This window comes from Meleagris gallopavo, chromosome 3, assembly GCF_000146605.3.
Source record: "Meleagris gallopavo isolate NT-WF06-2002-E0010 breed Aviagen turkey brand Nicholas breeding stock chromosome 3, Turkey_5.1, whole genome shotgun sequence".
Taxonomy (NCBI): domain Eukaryota; kingdom Metazoa; phylum Chordata; class Aves; order Galliformes; family Phasianidae; genus Meleagris; species Meleagris gallopavo.
In genome coordinates, this window is record NC_015013.2 from 51,308,773 (window position 1) to 51,327,085 (window position 18,313).

General features: G+C 35.3%; 1 protein-coding gene across 1 annotated transcript in view; it reads right to left on the bottom strand.

Annotated features, from left to right (window-relative positions):
• LOC100548693 (suppression of tumorigenicity 18 protein-like) overlaps nucleotides 1–17,072 on the bottom strand; it is a 36,271-nt gene extending 19,199 nt beyond the window's left edge. Inside the window, exons 1-2 of the mRNA XM_010708897.2 lie at nucleotides 16,999–17,072; nucleotides 15,101–15,131 (exon numbers count right to left, since the gene is read on the bottom strand). Coding sequence (XP_010707199.1) covers nucleotides 15,101–15,131; nucleotides 16,999–17,053 — 86 coding nt within the window. The 5' untranslated portion in view covers nucleotides 17,054–17,072. The remainder of the gene's footprint in view (nucleotides 1–15,100; nucleotides 15,132–16,998) is intronic.
• Between the last annotated feature and the right edge of the window lie 1,241 nt (nucleotides 17,073–18,313).

Sequence of the window (18,313 nt, forward strand, 5' to 3'; positions counted from 1 at the left end):
TAGAACAGAAGATCCAATCAGTTCATCTAGCATACTGTCCTCTTTTAACACAGGTCACAGAACTTCATATAGCTCCTCAGCATTAATCCTGTAACTTGTCTGACTGTTGTGCATCTTCCAGTCAAGGTAAGGAAAAACATAATCAGAATGTAAGGTGTAATTGCTGTATTCTTCCTCACTACCTACAATACTTTTCTAGGAACTTAATGTTAGCTGTCAATCTATTGGTGTTTCACCATGAAAAACAGCCAAACTCAGACACTTGCAGATCACAGACAAGATGAGCCCTAGAGTGCTGCTGCCACCTGCCAATGTAGTCCTGCTTTGAGAAACAAGAGAACAAGAATCCCACTTGACAATAACTATTACAGTCTGGCAGGAGCAGCAACAGTTTGTTAAAGGTTACTCATAGGCCCCCAAGGTCCCCTGTGTGTTCTTTTGGATCACAGTGGAGCAAGTTTCTGAAGCAAAAGTAACTTCAAGATCTGTTTTGATCAAACTTTTTCTTCAATTTTTCTCTCACCGTTTACTGCAGTAAGTCAAAAATTTCTTCACCACTGTCAGAACAGAAAGCCTATAGATCTGCCCGGAAGATAATCAGTCGTATTAGCAAGTTTCCTGTTATCTTATTCTTATCATATTGTTGGGGAATGGCTGCAAGAGCAGGGCAGCCATGAGAATATGTACGAGCGTAGCTGGTGCAGCGGCACAGAGTGCATACCCATGAGAAAATACTAGGGGTTAGATAGGAGACACAATGTCCTTGGGGCAGCATATAAACAGCGGGCCCACATCTGCAGCTGTGCTCTGTAGATGTGGGGAGGGCTGACAAGTAAACTGGCTTAGCAGCACAGGGGTGAATGCTGACTGAGCATTGGTTAAGGCTGAGCAGCCCACCTAGCAGCCAATGTTGTGCACCAATAGTAAGCAAATACATATGTATTGGAAACCTATATAAACCCTATGTGTACAACAATAAAGTGAAGCTTGATCACTCATATTAAGTACTGTCGTGCTTCCCTGCTCGAGAACAATCTAATTAGGACACTATCTGCAGCATCATATCTGTTTCTGTACATGAACAGCCACTCACTCAGATTTCCTCTATAGTTTCTATAATTTAAAATAAATGACTACGTAAGATAGAATCATAGAATCAAGGTTGCAAAAGATCTATGAGATCACCCAGTCCAACCGTCCACATATCACCAATATTTCTCACTAAACCATGTCCCTCAACACCTCCATGGTTGGTGACTCCACCACCTCCCTGGGCAGCCCATTCCAGTGCCTCACCACTCTTTCACAGAAATAGTGTTTCCTAATGTCCAGCCTGAATTTCCCCTGGTGCAACTTGAGGCCATTCCCTCTAGTCTTATTACTAGTTACACTAGAGAAGAGGCCCCCAGCTCACTACAACCTCCCTTCAAATATTTTAGAGAGTGATAAGGTCTCCCTTGACCCTCTTCTTATCCATACTGAACAATCTCAGCTCTCTCAATCATTCCTCGTAAGACTTGTGCTCCAGACCCCTTACCACCTTAGTTGCTCTTCTCTGAACACACTTCAGGGCCTCACATTCTTTCCTGCAGTGAGGGGCCCAAAATGAAACACAGTAATGGAGGTGTGGCCTCACCAGTGTTGAGTACAGAGGGACAATTACTTCCCTGCCCCTGCTAGCAACACTATTTCTGATACAAGATTCAACCTGACTTAAAATGATTTCTGATATCTTTCATTCTGATTACAGGAGAATAAAAAATAATTGTTTTTTCTTTCCTAGGAAGTGCAAATTATTTTCCGTAGACCAAGAAGAGGTTTCTGAACTCCAGAAGAACATACACTTGCTTTTAGTTTTGACTCTTCACACTTCAGGTTTTGATTTTAAATGGAATCTGCTAGTTTGCAATAGGCAGTTTAAAGATCTACTGCTTACCAGAATTTCCCCTTTTTCCTACAGCACAGTGCTTAAAAGTAAAAATGAGAATAAAACCAGGAAGACAACTTCACAAGTGGTAGCTTTTTCAATTACTTACACATGATTTGTTTATTACTTCATAATGGACACTGAATTTAACTAATTCACATAAAAGTAATATATTTGTGCGTTTGTAACATCCATGGCATGTTAATTTTATCTCTGTCTTAGAAAGTTTCCATTTCTCTCTTTTCCTTCTGTGCATTCACACATACACAGACACATACGTTAGCACAGATTTGTCATGCTGTAGTTTTTCAAATGGTAAACCTATAATTTAGCTTCTCTATTACTCATCTCATAAATTCAACATCTAATAGTTTTGTTGCTATTTATCAATGGCTTGCTTGTTGTCATGGAACACTGATTCAGCTGTCAAGGTTATTTGGTAATCTGAGGCTCATAAACCAGGGGAAGTTCTTTTTGTCATGAGCCCAAAGTCAATGCACACTTCTTCCCCGAATTAAATGTACTAATATTTTTTGAATAATAAATAATTTTAGCACTTCTATAATGAAGAGATTTTTTATGTTATTTTTTTAGTCATTGATTGAGCTAGGAAAAATAATCTTGTGTCAGCTACAGTATGATCCAAAAGGCTAATATCTAAGACATATATGATCTACTTGCATGTATTGAGACAGACACTGGTAATATATAGATACAGTGGTGCATTGGTTTGCATCCACAAAGCAATGCCTAAGAAGAGAGAGCAATCCTCACAATCTGTAGTTTTTCCTAATATTGAAAACTGTCTAATTGTCATGTTCATCTTTTTTTTGTAAACGGTTCATCTAAGCAGTGTGAATGTCAAACCTTTATTCTGACCTTTAACTACTTTGTAGCCAGCAAGGATTTTTGTCATCAATATGTTGTCAAGATTTCCAACCTCTGGGGGATTTTTTCTTTTTTATTTTTCAAAGCAGTCTGCAGGTTGGTAAAGCATGGTAACAGACATAAGAATTGCCATAGTGGGTAAAACCAGGGGTACATTTAGCTCGATAACTGGTGTCTACTCCTGTCTATAATAGATGCCATGTAAAATAATAAGAACAGAACATACTTCTCATGTATGCTCCTTAGCATAAGGACAGAAAATATCTGTCTTTGAATATCAAGCAATTTTCATGTATTGTCTAATACTATTTAAGGATTTGGCTCTTCGTGTAGGTTTGCACAAGAGTAATTAATGGAACATTTCAGTTTGTGGAGAAAACAACTGAATTCTTAATTAGAGTTACCTTCTGACTGATAATCTAGCTATGTCACAAAGGTAAATATTAAACTATTGAATTTCAGTTAAAGTATATATGCTCTTCTGATCTGTCTTTTTTTTTTATTATTATTTAACTTCACACCAGCAGAAAAACCAGAAGGTTAGCCTAACTGTTCCTTAATTAGATTGTGCGTAAAGATATTTTTGGCTTCTTTTGGGCTTGATCAAGTTTGTTCACAGATTTGCAGGTGTCCCATTACTCTCTATCAAATACTACTTATTTCTTAAAAGTGGGAAAAGTTGATATTCTAGGATTCAGGAACATGTTACTCAAAGCTGAACCTATAGCTTACAATTTTCTATTATAGTTGGATTTTCTTCTAAGAATTCAAAAGCTGTGGAGGTACTGAAAAGAAATAGAAATTCTGAATGTCCCTAACTCAGTCCTTTTCTACATCTTCTAGTAACCTAAGAAATAGATGAGATGGATTCTAACTGCCTAGTGGCTCCCAAGGGATTAGGCTACAGCTATATGTCACTAATCCCTCAAATTCAAACAAAAAATCCTGAGCTCCACATAAGCTGATGATAATCAGGAGAAATGACTAGTGCTGGGTACAGGAAGGGGATGATCGTATGTTGATTGAAATGACATTGAGGTAATTGTTTACAGCAACTAAGAATGCTGGAAGTTCTTGAAAAGATATGCAACATTGGACTCCAACGAAACACAACATAGGTTGTCTCATCACTGCAACTAAAGACTCAAATACTGTAAATTACAGCATCTTCAGATAGACATTAGTGGTTGAGGAGGAAGGTGGAAAGTGACTATAATCCAATTATCTTCTTTGTTTTCAGATTAACTCAGTCAGATTTATGTTCTGTTTCCTTAAGTAATCCTCATTGTTTGCAGAGACTGCATGTAAATTTTACAGCCTAGTTGGAGTGAGAGTATTAATATTCTTAGTTCAGGTTGATCTAAAAGTGAACGGAGGCATAAAGACAATTAAGACACTGTCTCATCATAGTCAAAAGTTGGAGTTCACAGAAAGTCTAAAAAGCCTCAACATCAGTCAAGTCCACTCAAACTATTAATTATACAAAGGCTAGGATGTTGTTCTCAATACCATGAAATTACTGAACATTAAAGAATACACATATTCTGACTACATACAAAGATAAATCCTAAACTCGGAAAACTAGATAGAACATACTTTTAAGTGACAAAAGTTACTCTCAGATTTACAAATAGAGAGAGAACATAATTTTCTAATGGAAGAAAATAAATTGTATCAATTTTGATGGAATATAGAAGGTTTGTATCCTTGGAAAATAATAATTAAATGGTAATTCAATTTACAATATTCCACTCTAAATCATTATAGGTGCCAGGTAGTAAACTAAGCAAAGTCAATCAAAGGACATTAAAAATGATTCTTCTAATTGAGTAAGAACCTCTTGATCAATCACTTATTATCACGTTTATTTACATGTTTACTTATTAAGGAATATACTCAATGAGATGTTTTTCATCAGTGAGACTGACAGCTCAAGAGAAGAGTAATGAATTCGCACTATCTCAGAACTCTTCAAATCAAATTCTTAGAAAGCTCATCACAGAATCACAGAATTGTTTCGGTTGGAAGGATCCTCAAGGATCATCAAGTTCCAACTCCTCTGCCACAGATATAATTGCATACCTTTAGAGCAAGCAATAGATGAGATTTCCCAGGGCCCCATCCAATCTGTCCTTAAACACCTCCAGGGACAGGGAATCCACAACCTCTCTGGGCAGCCTGTTCCAGCACCTCACCACTTTCTGAGTCAAAAAATTCCCCCTGACATCTAACCTAAATCTCTCTCCTCTGCTTAGTTTAAAAACATTCCTCTTTGTCTTATTACTGTCCACCTTTGTAAAAAGTTGATTTCTCTCATGTTTATAAATTCTCTTTAAATATTGGAAGCCTGAAATGAGGTCTCCCAGTACCTGATCTGTTTTATGGATTGCATACATTCTCAAAATTTATACAGCATTGCATTCTGATGCTTCATGCTAAAATGTACTTCCCATTTATAAATGTTATCCTACTTTGGGGGCATGATAGTAAACTTAACCAATATTTTGTGTGTCACTGAATTTCTCACTGAATAGTGGAATGTGCTGGAACACAGGTTACATGAGAAGATCATTCTACCTGCCTACAAAAATAAAAGTAAGAAATACTTGTGAATTTTGAGACATGAGAAAATTACACATGAACAGAAACAACTGCTTACTTTACAAGTTAGAGGTGGCAACATATTGTCTGGCTGAAGAACTTCAAGGAGTAAAAAATGTGCGACTGAGAAAACTGTAATCAATGGATGAACTACCAGACACTTACAGTCTAACACCAGAAAAAAAACTCCACATGAGAATTCCTGAAAAATCTTTTGGAATAGAATTCATCAGATAAGAGTAGTTTCCTTTCATCAATATTTTTAAGCATAAAAATAGGAAGAGATCAAACTAATAAACAACTAGCTTGTCATTTAGATCTGGTGAATTGATATCACAGAAGTGGTGATAAAAAGTCAGAACATGACAAAGATAATTAAAGAAAATATAAATGCTTCTTATTTTTCATTATAACACAACACAAAAATGCATTTCACCTCTTTCTGTCTCTAACAAAGCCATAGAAACCAAAACATTTAACCTACAAGCTGTATCTATGAAAGGTACAGGGCTTGTTCCTATGCACTATAGCAATCATTCCAGGGTTAAAAGGTATTCCACAAATAGAAAAGGTAACTACCATACATGGGCAATGATCTTTTTCTCAAATGTCAGAGTTGTGAAAAGTTCAGTCCAGAGCCAGGCCAAGATGAAAGGAAAGCACATGAGGTACAGATGAGAAGAAAGATAAAAGGGGAATTCATGTTTGTGAACACTAATATGAGCAAAAATTATCTCAGTAACTTTAGGATATTAAAGTGTCTGCCTGTATACACAAATTAAAGATTTAGCTAGGAAAAAAAAAAAAGTAACAGGACTAGACAGATAATAAAGTGGAGAAAATATTGTATCATAACTGAAAGCCAGGGGGAGGACAGATATTGAAAGATATATTTTATTTTAAAAAGACATATAAGAAAAGAGTTGCCACAGCCTTGTTGGTAAAAGAGGATTTATTAACCCCCATGAAAAGAGGCTGGGGAGAAATGGCTAATTGTGTTGAGTCATTATATACTGAGCTTGGAGATGTTTCAGACAGTAAACTAAATGTTATAGGCCACCTGACCAAAAAGAACAACTGGACTGTGAAATGACTGAGCAAATAAAATGATACATGTTAAGAGTGATGGTAAGTCAGCAACATAGGAAAAAACATGTAGTTACAGTGAAGTCTAACCATGTGATACCAGAGGCTAAAAGACAAGGATTTCAGGCTGCAATAGGTAAATTTTGATTAGAATAAGAACTTAAAATGTAATTATCATGCTGAAGAAATTGTATTTTTTTCTTTAAATCTCTCTCTCTTTTTTTAAACTACAGTTTCCTATTTCAGTATGGTTCTTTCCTCAGAAAAGACAACTCAGAGGACAGCACAGATTCTAATTCTCTTTTCTGAGTTTCCTGTTCCAGTTTAAAAGCTTGCGGGCTCATAATGGTATTCAGATATGTCACATATAAATACTGTTATTTAAATATGTCATGAAATTAATAGCTACTTTAAAATTTTATTCTATTCTAATGCTCATAGTTCAAGAATTCTCTGTAGCTAGAGACAGATTTGGACATTTTAACAACAGATAAGCTATGTTTATTAAAAGACAATTTGGAGAAAACTTATTTTTTATTTACTGGAACTCAAGAAATTCTTAAACTCAGTGATCTGAATGTGTGCTCAAGAGCTTGGCCAAATCAATCTTTCTACTCCCTTTTTCATTCAGTCGCTCAGTCTGTCTCTACTCAGTAGGTCAATAATACATTCTTGGACCCAAGCCAAGAATGCAGCTTGGAACGGATTAAGATCATAGTCAGAACTACAGATCATCCATACAATCTCTGGATCCAGAAAGCCTACATGTGAATGGTCAGCCTGCTAGCTGCCATAAATTTGTAAATAAAAACCATGCATATTCCTTCACTTAGGTTAGAGAAGATAACCTATCCTCTCTAGGTAAGAGAGGATAAGACTTCCTCTTTTTTTCTTTTCTTTTGACAACAGGCAATGGGATCCTAAGTAATTCATTGTCAGAGACTGTTTTAACATAAAAGGATGCTGGCTTTATTCTTTCCCTTTCTTTGCCATCTTTTCCCTGCATGTAGTCTGTTTTGTCTCGGTTTTTATTGTCTGAATCCACCTTGTCATTAGTTAAACAGAGCAATGCAGCTAGTAGTAATATTTAACTCATAGAATCATAGAATCGGGTTGGAAAAGACCTTAAAGATCATCGAGTCCAAACTCATGATTGATATATGTGAGGCAGAAATTTGTGGCAGACATTTCATTCTCTATATGGTGTGTGATCATCCACAGAGAATGGATCTGCCATAAGAAGAAGCAACCATTTGGGGCTATACTGTTCTGATACATTCTGTCATTCAACAGAAAGCATTAAGGCATATAAAACTTGAAATTCTAGTATGTGATTAGAAGGATGATATTTACTATGTGCTGATGAACAGTGAAGTTTTGATGGGGTAGATAATGCCTCCAGGAATACATTAAATAACATAAAATTTTTAGTTCAAAGCAAGGAACATTACAAAATCATAGAATCATAGAACTAGTTGGTTGGAAGGTACCTTGAAGACATTAATTCCCACAACACTGTCTTGAGCAGGGTTGCCACCCACTGGATGAGGCTGCCCAGAACTCCATCCAGCCTGGTCTAGTTTGGTACCACTTAACCTAGCAAAAAACTCTCAGGCAAAGAAAAAAAAAAAACCAGCAAATAACAACCTGCCAGCCTAGCAGCCACAGTTAAAGAGGTGCAGATTTGCCACATATGGCAAAAGTTACAACTTAAAAAAAAAATACACTGAAGCTAATTACACACTATAGCTTTTATATAAAATTGAGACTTTAAGGAGTAAAACAGTAGAACCACACCCAAATAAAATGTCATGTTAATGCAAGAAAAGACATTGATACTACAGGTGTTGGCTATAAATGTACATAATAGACATTAGAAGAACATGCGAAATGTAAATTTTAAATAAATACAGAGAAAAAGATAGAGGTCATAGTGTATAAATCAAAAGGTTTTAATAGCTGCATGACTTAGGCAAATGATTCATTGCAGTGAACAACTCCAACCATTGGCATATCAAAGGAAATATAAGATATAGTTCCTATTTCAGCTACGTTAATGGTTATTGAGAACTGTTCACTAAATTGTCAAGTAAAATAACTGTCAGTCTCAGGATTACCTGTAAAATGTTAATGTCATTACTTGTGCTCATTCAGAACCAAACCCTTTCATTTCTCTTCACTAAAACAACATATTTTTGAATGAACATTCTATTACAACTTATAATTTCATTTAAAGAATTTTAAGAGAAAAAAAAATGGTGTTCGTTATACACCAGCTCCAAACAGTTAATGCAAGCCATAACTCTCTAACCTGAACATTTGAAAGTGGAAAAATTGAAGTGGAATATTTGAATTTTGAATTTATTCCTATGCTAATGTTTTTGCTCTATTGGTATGATTTAACAGTATTGAAAGTGCAATCTAATACTGAAGTATGAAAACATATGGAGGCTACAAAAAGGGGAAAAAAGCCTGAGGTCCATAAGCTCTTCAGAGCATTAGGAAAGAGACAATAGAAGAGAGGAGGATTAGAGAAAGGCATAGGGAAAGGAAAAGGAGAGCAAAAAAAGCACAATTCACAATTTGATGGCTTTTTAAAGTGGGACTAGAATATGAAGAAAGAACATGGGATGATATTAGACATGACAGTCCCATAAAATTTTACTTATCACAATACGAACAGTTGATGTGCGGGCTATAATTATAAGGACAGGTAAATTTCAGCGCTAGTATTTTATTAGGTCTGTGACCATCATGCACTTGCCTTTGCCTCACTCTAAACAGTACCACATACAGATTGTTCAGTGTTTGTTTATATTTAACTATTCAATGTTTTCTGTTAAACATCAATTACAAAATAATTTTTCCTTGGTAAAAAACAATTTTCCGTAGATTCTTTGAGGAAAATACCGACTAGAATGGTAGCCTGAATTCCTTGATAATCTAAGAATGTTATCATAAGAGAATAAGCAATAAAATTTATTTTGAATTGAAGAAAATATTGTTGATGACATTAGGACAACCTTGATTATGCCAGAAGTCATAGAATAAGAAGTCGAGGTTAACAGTTTCAAAGACTCATTCTCATTTAAGTTTCTATGATGAGCAGAGAGGAAGTTTCTTTTCCAAGCAATAGGGAAAACAGTAACTACTTCTAACTCTGATACTAGAGCCTAGGAATAGATGTTATTAATATATATGCTTATTGTTTAATTGAAAATCAGTTATCAATAAAAACCATATAAAAATAAAATGATAAAGTTTTTTGTCTCAGATCAAATGCTGTGCTGATTAGAATCATTGATAGAATCATTGAGTCCTCAGAATTGGAAGGGACCACTGATGACCATCTAGTCCAACTCCCCTGCAATGAACAGGAACATCCACAGCTAGATCAGGTTGAACATTTGGAAATACTACTTTTCTGAAAGAGTGGTCAGGCACTGGAATGGGCTGCCCAGGGAGGTGGTGGAATCACCAACCCTGGAAGTGTTCAAGGAATGGTTGGATTTTGTGTTGGTTTAGTGAGATCTATTGGTGATAGGTGGATGGTTGGACTGGATGGTCTTGTAGGTCTTTTCCAACCTTGATGTTTCTGTGATTCTGCGATTCTGTAGCTCCCATTTAGATATTGAACGACTGCTATCAGGTCACCTTGCAGCCTTCTTTTCTCCAGACTGAACAGCTCCAGCTCTCTCTGTCTGTCCTCATAGGACAGATGTTCCATTCGATGGATCATTTGTGTGTCCCTTCTCTGGATGTGCTCCAACAGAAATGTGCTTTAACATAGTGGTTTCCAAAAATATAAGACCACAAGCAATTTCTGTGGAACTAGAAGCCAAAAACTAAGGAGAATCCTGACAGTTTTCTACATATAGGCTAGGAACAAACTACTTTCTCTATAAGCGTCTCAGCTTTAGGCAGTTCTTTGGGATAACAGTACTGCGAAGGTGGTAGCTACATAAATCAATCACACTCTCAATTCTTACTGAGGACAGTCTTTCAGCCCATTTGTATGATTTTATCTCATGTGCCAACTTCTCCTTCCATCAGGAAGATGCTTTCATTTCTTTCTGAGGTAATCCACCAGACTTTCTTTTCATAAAACACTTCTTCAAAACCTGCTTATTTTCTGATGCTCACAAAAAGAGTTACCAGTTAATCATTTCTTTTTACATGCAGCAAGGTCTTTTTTTTTTTTCCATGTTAAAAACTTCCTGAGTGGCCAAAATATCTTCTATGTGTGTATCAAACTCTCTACCTTCATGCCACTGCTGTCTGAAATTAGATTTCAGATATAAGATGATATATATCATTTATCCGTACTTAGACAAAAACAGCGAAACATTCCAAATTGAAAAATAAATAATAAGTATATTACCTGGTAAAATGATTTTCCTTACATGTTAATACTTTTATTTATACTGACATACTTAAATATTTTGGTTAAAGTTGACGAATACAGTTTAGCAACAGAAACTTTTTGAAGTACTTCAGTGTTGTTGATTGCAAGGTTGCTTTCCTTGCTTTTCACACTCCCAGTCAAAAGACAGCAGCAAAGTGTAAAGTGTCTAGTTGTTTCTCCTAACAAAGAGATATCTGAGGCAGCTCTGCTCTGTCACCTTTCTGGTAAAGCACTCAAGATACTCATATCTATATTTTATTCATATTGAATATTTCAACTTATCTGAATATCTAAAAAGTCTCACATGTGAAACAAGGGCCTCGAATAAAAATGAACTTTTCTTACTTTTAAAGAGATAGTCCTTTTGAAGAAATGTTCTAACACTGTTGATAGTAAGGGGAAGCGTAACTGGAAGTGTAGCTACAGTGACCAGAGAGCATGTATGTTCTCTATGAAATACAAGTGTGTGGTGGAGTCTTCTTTAATGATTAGTGACAGAAGTCAGAAGGTCTTGTTCTCACCTGTATATAACCCAGAAACCAAACCCTTTCTATTCAGATACGGATCTGGCCAAACTGATCTATGCTTTTGTAATCCTATGCTTCGATCAATCCAATTTGCTCTTCCTTGGTCTGACCCAGATGCTACTCCATAACCTACAGATGGTTCATCATACTGTATCCCATCTGTTAAATAGAACACAATAATGAGAATACATCATACCAATATTCGTCACTTCCCCTTGGTTTTCATTCTAATCTTTAGCACAGCTGAAGATCCTGGTCCTTTCATTAGTCTATGACTAAATAATCTAAGAGAAGACCTCTTCTTTCTGCTTCTTGTTGATGGGTTCAACAACAGAGATGTTATGACTGAAAAATGTCAGATTCAAACTTGAACGTATGAGACAGAAAACTCCTGACTTCAGAACTGATTTCTATCACACATTATATTTTGCTCTCTTTTGTGAAGTTTAGATTGTGACAGAAACTGATCTCTTGTGTGTTGTTAAGCTACCAATGGAATGACCAAAGCACTGCATTCCTGTATGTAAAAGTACAAACCATGTAGTTTGTAAGTAAATAAGGCCAACAGGAGGAATGGTTCTATACTGAAGTTTTATTATTGTTGTATTAGTTTACCGTACTTCATACACTTCAGCATTATAACCTATCCAATAGATACAGGAAAAAAGTCTTATAAATCTGAACTACTGACAACATAGAATCATAGAATGGCCTGGGTTGAAAAGGGCCATAATGATCATCTAGTTTCAACCCCCCTGCTATGTGCAGGGTTGCCAACCATTAGACCAGACTGCCCAGAGTCACATCCAGCCTGGCCTTGAATGCTTCCAGGATGGGGCATCCACAACATCCTTGGGCAGCCTGTTCCAGTGTGTCACCATCCTATGAGTGAAAAATGTCCTCCTAAAGCCTCTCAGGCTTTAATTTTTTTAGCAGAATGATGGTCATATTTCTCAGGAAAAGATGGATAATAGCAAAACCATTAGCCAGATTTCTTGGTGAAGTTTTTGTTTTCCTAAAATCAATACTTATAAATTCTTCTAGTATTGAATTCCATTTTGAACTCAAGCAAGAGTGCATCCTTTGAAATTTAGATAAGAAATATTTTCATGCTTTATTGTATTTAATTGGTGATTGCAACTCTGTTTTACTTTATATTTGTTTCATTCTCTACTTTTCTGAAACAACTTGAAGAATAAGAAAAGGCTAACAAATGCTCTAGAACCAATCAATGTTACAAAACTAATAATAATACAATATGAGCATGCAAGCTTATGTAATGCCTTTCATGTAGAAGTATCCCAAGGCACTTTGTAACAGAAACTCAATAAGAAGTGTAAAAGTGCTTTGTCAGATAGGATAAGCCAGGGGAAAAGGGGAAATTAATTATGCCTGGATTTAAATTTCTCAGCCAACACAGTGTTTAGAACCTTGGTCAGAAAAGACAGTAGTTCCAATATCAGTATCTAGGGAACACAAAAGACTATTTCATTCTTTAATTCTTGAGGAACGTTCAATAGTACTTCCATAATAATATAGGTATGAGTAATATGAATATGTTCATAGGCTACATTTTCAAAAGGCAGCTCTTGTCCCTCTAGCTTCATTTTTCATGCACAAATAAATTCACAAAAGTTAATCACTTGACTCTCATGTCAGTAAAGTCATTTGACTGCTGAGATACACAATATGAAATTTTGTTTTGTAGAAATTGTTAATACCAAGTTAGCGTCTGGATGATTAGTTCAGTGTTTTAAACCATTGTATTTTCTTTTCAGATGCATTTCATGCTACCGGCAGAAAAAGCAATCTGTGACATAGTAGTTCTTAAATAACAAGTATTTCATACAGAGAAGCAAAATTGCTTAGGAAAACCTTTATTAATTGATAATGAATGAATTAAAGCTTCTCTGATGTTGCAGAAACTTGCACATCCTCTATTTTTCAAACATTTTTCTCTGAGGAACACATGGACCATACTCATTTTTGGATGACTGCCTCTTTGGATTAATGCATCCTTCTGGTGTGTAAATTAGGAATGAACAGAGGAGAAAGGAGAAGCACTAAATCTCAGGAAACTGAAGCTACACAGAAAAATGAGGTTCATTGTTGAGCTGAATGAGTGACTCACCATGAATAATTTACCTTAAAAGTTAACCTACTATTGCACTTGTTGAAGATGTATAAAAAGATTACAATTTCCTCTTTTTTATTATAAAACAAAACTTTTAAATATTATATGCTCTGAAAGTAATCCTTCCTATTTATTTCCATGAAATGACAAAAATACAAAGAGTGCAATAACATATTTGATGACACAGATTCTCAGATACAAAGCATTACTTTTCAGCATTGTCACCATCATTAGTTGTTTATTCTCTATATACAGTAAGCATCAATTAATGTCAATAGGTGTAATTTTTTTTCTGCATGGAGGAATTCGGTGACACACCTTTGCTTCATCTGTACTTCCCTGTCAGATGCCATTCTGTCAGACTGCCCCTTTGCTGCCAACTGTTGCATGGCAACAAAATGTAATAGGATACTGGTGGGAAGGTTCAACCTCTACTGCTATACCACAACACCTTCCTCTTGATGTCTTGGGTCAACATAATAAAATGGGAGACATTTCTGTCAGACCAGTCCTTGTATTTCTTAACTGCAAAAAAAAACTTTCTCTAAATATTTCATGCTCTGTATTAAGAGAGAGTGGCATTCTGACCGATCTAAATAAATCATGTGAAGCTGGTTTTATTCCCTAAATGGAAGAATCCACAGATACATACTTCAGATGCCTGCTATGCAGCTCAGTTGTATGCAATAAAGAAGACTGAATACATGAAGTTAAATTAGAGCAAATTTTTTAACAGTTTTTTTTTTGTGAAAATGTTTTGTTTTTTGGATGGATAAGTCTAGGGATTACCATCTACTGTACATATTTCTCTTGAGAGGAATAAAGAATGAATTTGTACTGGTGAAAATTTGTATTTAATTCTACATGCTCTTTTTATCAAGCTCGAATCCTGAAGATATAACAGTCTTTACATAATATTTTTCTTATGCTCTTTGGCCAGCTATTACGAACTGATGCCCATATTAATAATATTTAGATATCCAAATTTCACTAGGACAGTCTGTATATCCTTGTAGAATCTATAGTTTTGACAGAAATGCCATTCTTTGCACAAATTTGAAAAGTACTTTCTGCTATTTCTAAACTATGTTGAAAATCACTAATAAATGATGAAAAATGAACATATTTAGAATTTTTACAGAAATAGACTGAGACTATTGGTTTTGCAAAATCCAATCCAATAAAAACCACATAAATGTTTATGGTTCTTGGAATGTTCAGATGCTAAAATGCTATATTTATTACAACAAAAATAAGACTGAAAACTGATCATAAGACATAAGGTTTTTTTGTTCTGTGCCTTGACATACGTAAATTCTGCATCATTTTTGATTATGCTTGCATAATTACTGCTAACATTTTGCTTTTGTTTTTGGTGTATTTTAAATGTATATCTGCATGAGAACACTCTTTTGTCAGAGCAAAGCTAAACCTCTGCATGTTCTGGATTTTCTATTTTATAGTGATATCCTGGATATGGATTTATCGATAAAATCAGAAAGTAAAATTGGAAAAAATAAATAAGTTCTTACCTGAGCTCTTGAGCTATAGAGTCCACTTGAACTGTTAATAAAAGCAGAAAGAAAGAATGAATTAGTTTACACTTCCAGACTTGTGTTTTCTGTGACCTTGCACCTGCCTATCTGATGACTGAGAAGCAGCTATCAAAACACAGGTGATTATTTCATGCTAACCACGGGATTGTAGCTACTAGTGGCAAATATTAACTGAACATATAATTCTCACAGTTATTTTAGGATGAATGAAACCTGAAACATAATCTTCAGTGGAAAAAAAAAAAAAAAACAAACCAATGAAAAATAATAAGAAGAAAAAAATAGAAAGAATGGCACATGTTTGTTGAAAGCATAAGAAATCTATGCTTTTTCTGAATTTTAATTCAATTTGGGAATGACGAAAGCTGTCCATACAAGAGTATACAGCATATTGGCAAAGCCAACAGGTGGTTCTCGTGTTGCACAGGCAACTTTTGTGGTTTTTTTAGCTTCTGGGAAAACACTCAAGAGCTACTGGTTCATACATGTATTTGCATGTGTATTAAAAATATAAAGACAATTCATACATTTTAAAAAGGTGTAATTATCTTCTTAAGTGAAAAGAGTATGAATATAAAATCTTCTATTAAATTTATCTGTTAGCTCAGAGAGAGACTCTTTTAACGGAGTGGATATACTCTAATGTTGAAATTTGAATAACTTCCCTACTCAATATCTTTCAAACCCAGTAACATTAAGTCGTCTATTCTTATACTTCTGAAATATATATGTTTTTACTTAACTTTCAGAGAACACTTTTGAGGGATGCTTCAAAGACCCAATATTTTTATCATTTTTGTACTTATCCCCTCATCTATGGGCAGTGGATACCATTCCAACTCATATTCTCTGCCATTTCCTCAATGGAATCTTGAATGTTAGACTCCTTTGGTCATTTGAATATAGAGAATTAAGCCAAACTACATTTTAATTTTTAACTCTGACTACAATCTGACTTCAAGCTGAAGGCATGATATTAATAACCTAGAATTTCTGTGTTATGTCAGTTAATCAGACTAGTCCTTTTTTCGCAATACAAACACTGCAAAATTCCTTTTAAAATCAGATTGGAAGATGGATGCTTTGTGCTTCTGAAAACAGTCATAAGCAAAAATGCTTGCAGGGAAGGCAAATCTTTGGCATTTATTTTTATGTATCTCAATTTTTCAATCATTATCAAGAGTCACAAAAAGTGTTATGTATTAATATAAAAAGTTATTCTCCTGAAAGGACTGTATTGCTAGTCAATCATGTTTTCCAGATGTTGAGATCATTAAGTGCCTGTTTATCTCTCAGTATTGCATTTCCATCTGTTCCTTATAAAAAGAGAGGAATAGCTGGGAAATACAACTCTGTCATAACTTTGCAGAACCAAACACAAGTACCAGTTCTTTAAAAAAGCACAGGGTTCTCCTGCATTGCATACATCTGCACCTTTTGATTAAAGTAAATTTACTTCTGAAGTATTTACACGGGTAATTTACTGATAGCTAATGGCAATAGGCAGAAAGACATTCAGTTGGCTGAGACAAAGTTTGGTTTGTTATTTTGAAAGAATCCATTCAATATTGTCTAGCTCTACTCCCTATGGAAAATATATGTTTGCTTAATAAAACACATAACCTTTATTTTCTTTAGAAATAGCTCAAAGAAAATAGTATACAGTAGGGTTGCTTTTTTTTTCCTGCTTTTCTTTAAGCCATAGCTAATAACATCATGCCTCTTAATGTCAGCAGTCTGTGTCCTACATTGATTAAAAAAGCAACTCAAAGGAAGCTACACACTCTCTTACTGCACATTAGGGACTGTGCACAGAACTATCATATTTCATGGTGTGCTGGGCACAGGGTCGTGGAATGTGCTTGCTAACTCACCCTTGGTTCCTTTTGAGCGTGTGCGCAGCTTTTTATTTTCCCCATCTGCATCCATCTGTAATATTAACACAAAGTCTTTAATTCATTCCTTTTGCCATTGAGAAAAAAAATCTCCAACGCTTTTTTTTTTCACATTTCCAAAGGCTAGACAGTAATAGAAAGAAGAATAATCATGCCTTATTAATCTTGTCAAAGAGATAAAAAGCCATCTGTGAATATCTAGTAAATACCTAGGAGATACCTTTAATGGCACAGATTTGTTTAATAAAGTGATGGTAATGAGTGACTCTTTAGGTTTAATGACAATGTCTACAGGTGTTAGCTGAAGGTATAAGGTTAGAAATGGCAATGTTGTGTGACTACTACTTTCAACATCCACCTCCTGGAAGAAAAGGTTCCAGAAACACTAGTGCCTACAGGCATCCTACATAGCTGTTGTAACTGAAGCGTATCAGAAGAGCTGCAATGGAACCTGTCTGACAGCTTCATTCTTAGAGCATGAAACACTCTTGCTTGAATGCTGACTACAGCACATGTCCAGTTTGGGAACACTTCATCACTTAATCAAATCTCAAATCTTGTAGAACTTCAAGTGGAAGAAATCATTACAGATGTGTATAAAGCTTTGGAGGAACAAAAGATCAGGTTTGTATTTTACATTAAAAAAAAAAGAGAAAAAAGAAAAAGAAAAAAAAAGTATAAGCTGCTGCCATCAGATTTCTAACTGAAATAAGAGAGACCTTGCAAGAATGGCTGTTCACATGACACTTTTGGCTACATCTAAACTAGCAGTGGAAATATGTACCTTCTGGTCTTGGATCTGGCCCAGATCCATAATTGTAGGGGCAGGTTTTCAATCCATGGATTTTATTACAAACCCCTGAAATTCAAAGGGATTAAGATTTCATGAAGAGCTGCAGTGGTATACAGCAGATTGTTTAACCATGTAATGTTGAGCATGTCCAGGGAGGTGTGTGGAAGAATCTGTCATGAGGAATTTTTGCCTAGGCAAAACAGCAGGAATTCTGTAATTCTTCTTAATATTATGGTAGCATCTTACTACCTATCTTTGTTTTTAATTGTAGTTTCCCTGTTTGTGAAATGGTAATGATCCAACATTCTGCAGATCAGTATGCAGGAACAACTGCGTGCATCAGCATCTGATTTATGTAACTCTTTCAGGCAATAGATAACTAGATTCTATGGGTACCAGAAGTTCTCTATGCCCAACAACTGCAACAACTGCAAATTTTTTCCTGCAAAAGGTGACAAGACAAAAAACTGTGTCGATAGACTCTCTCCATTATTTCACTCT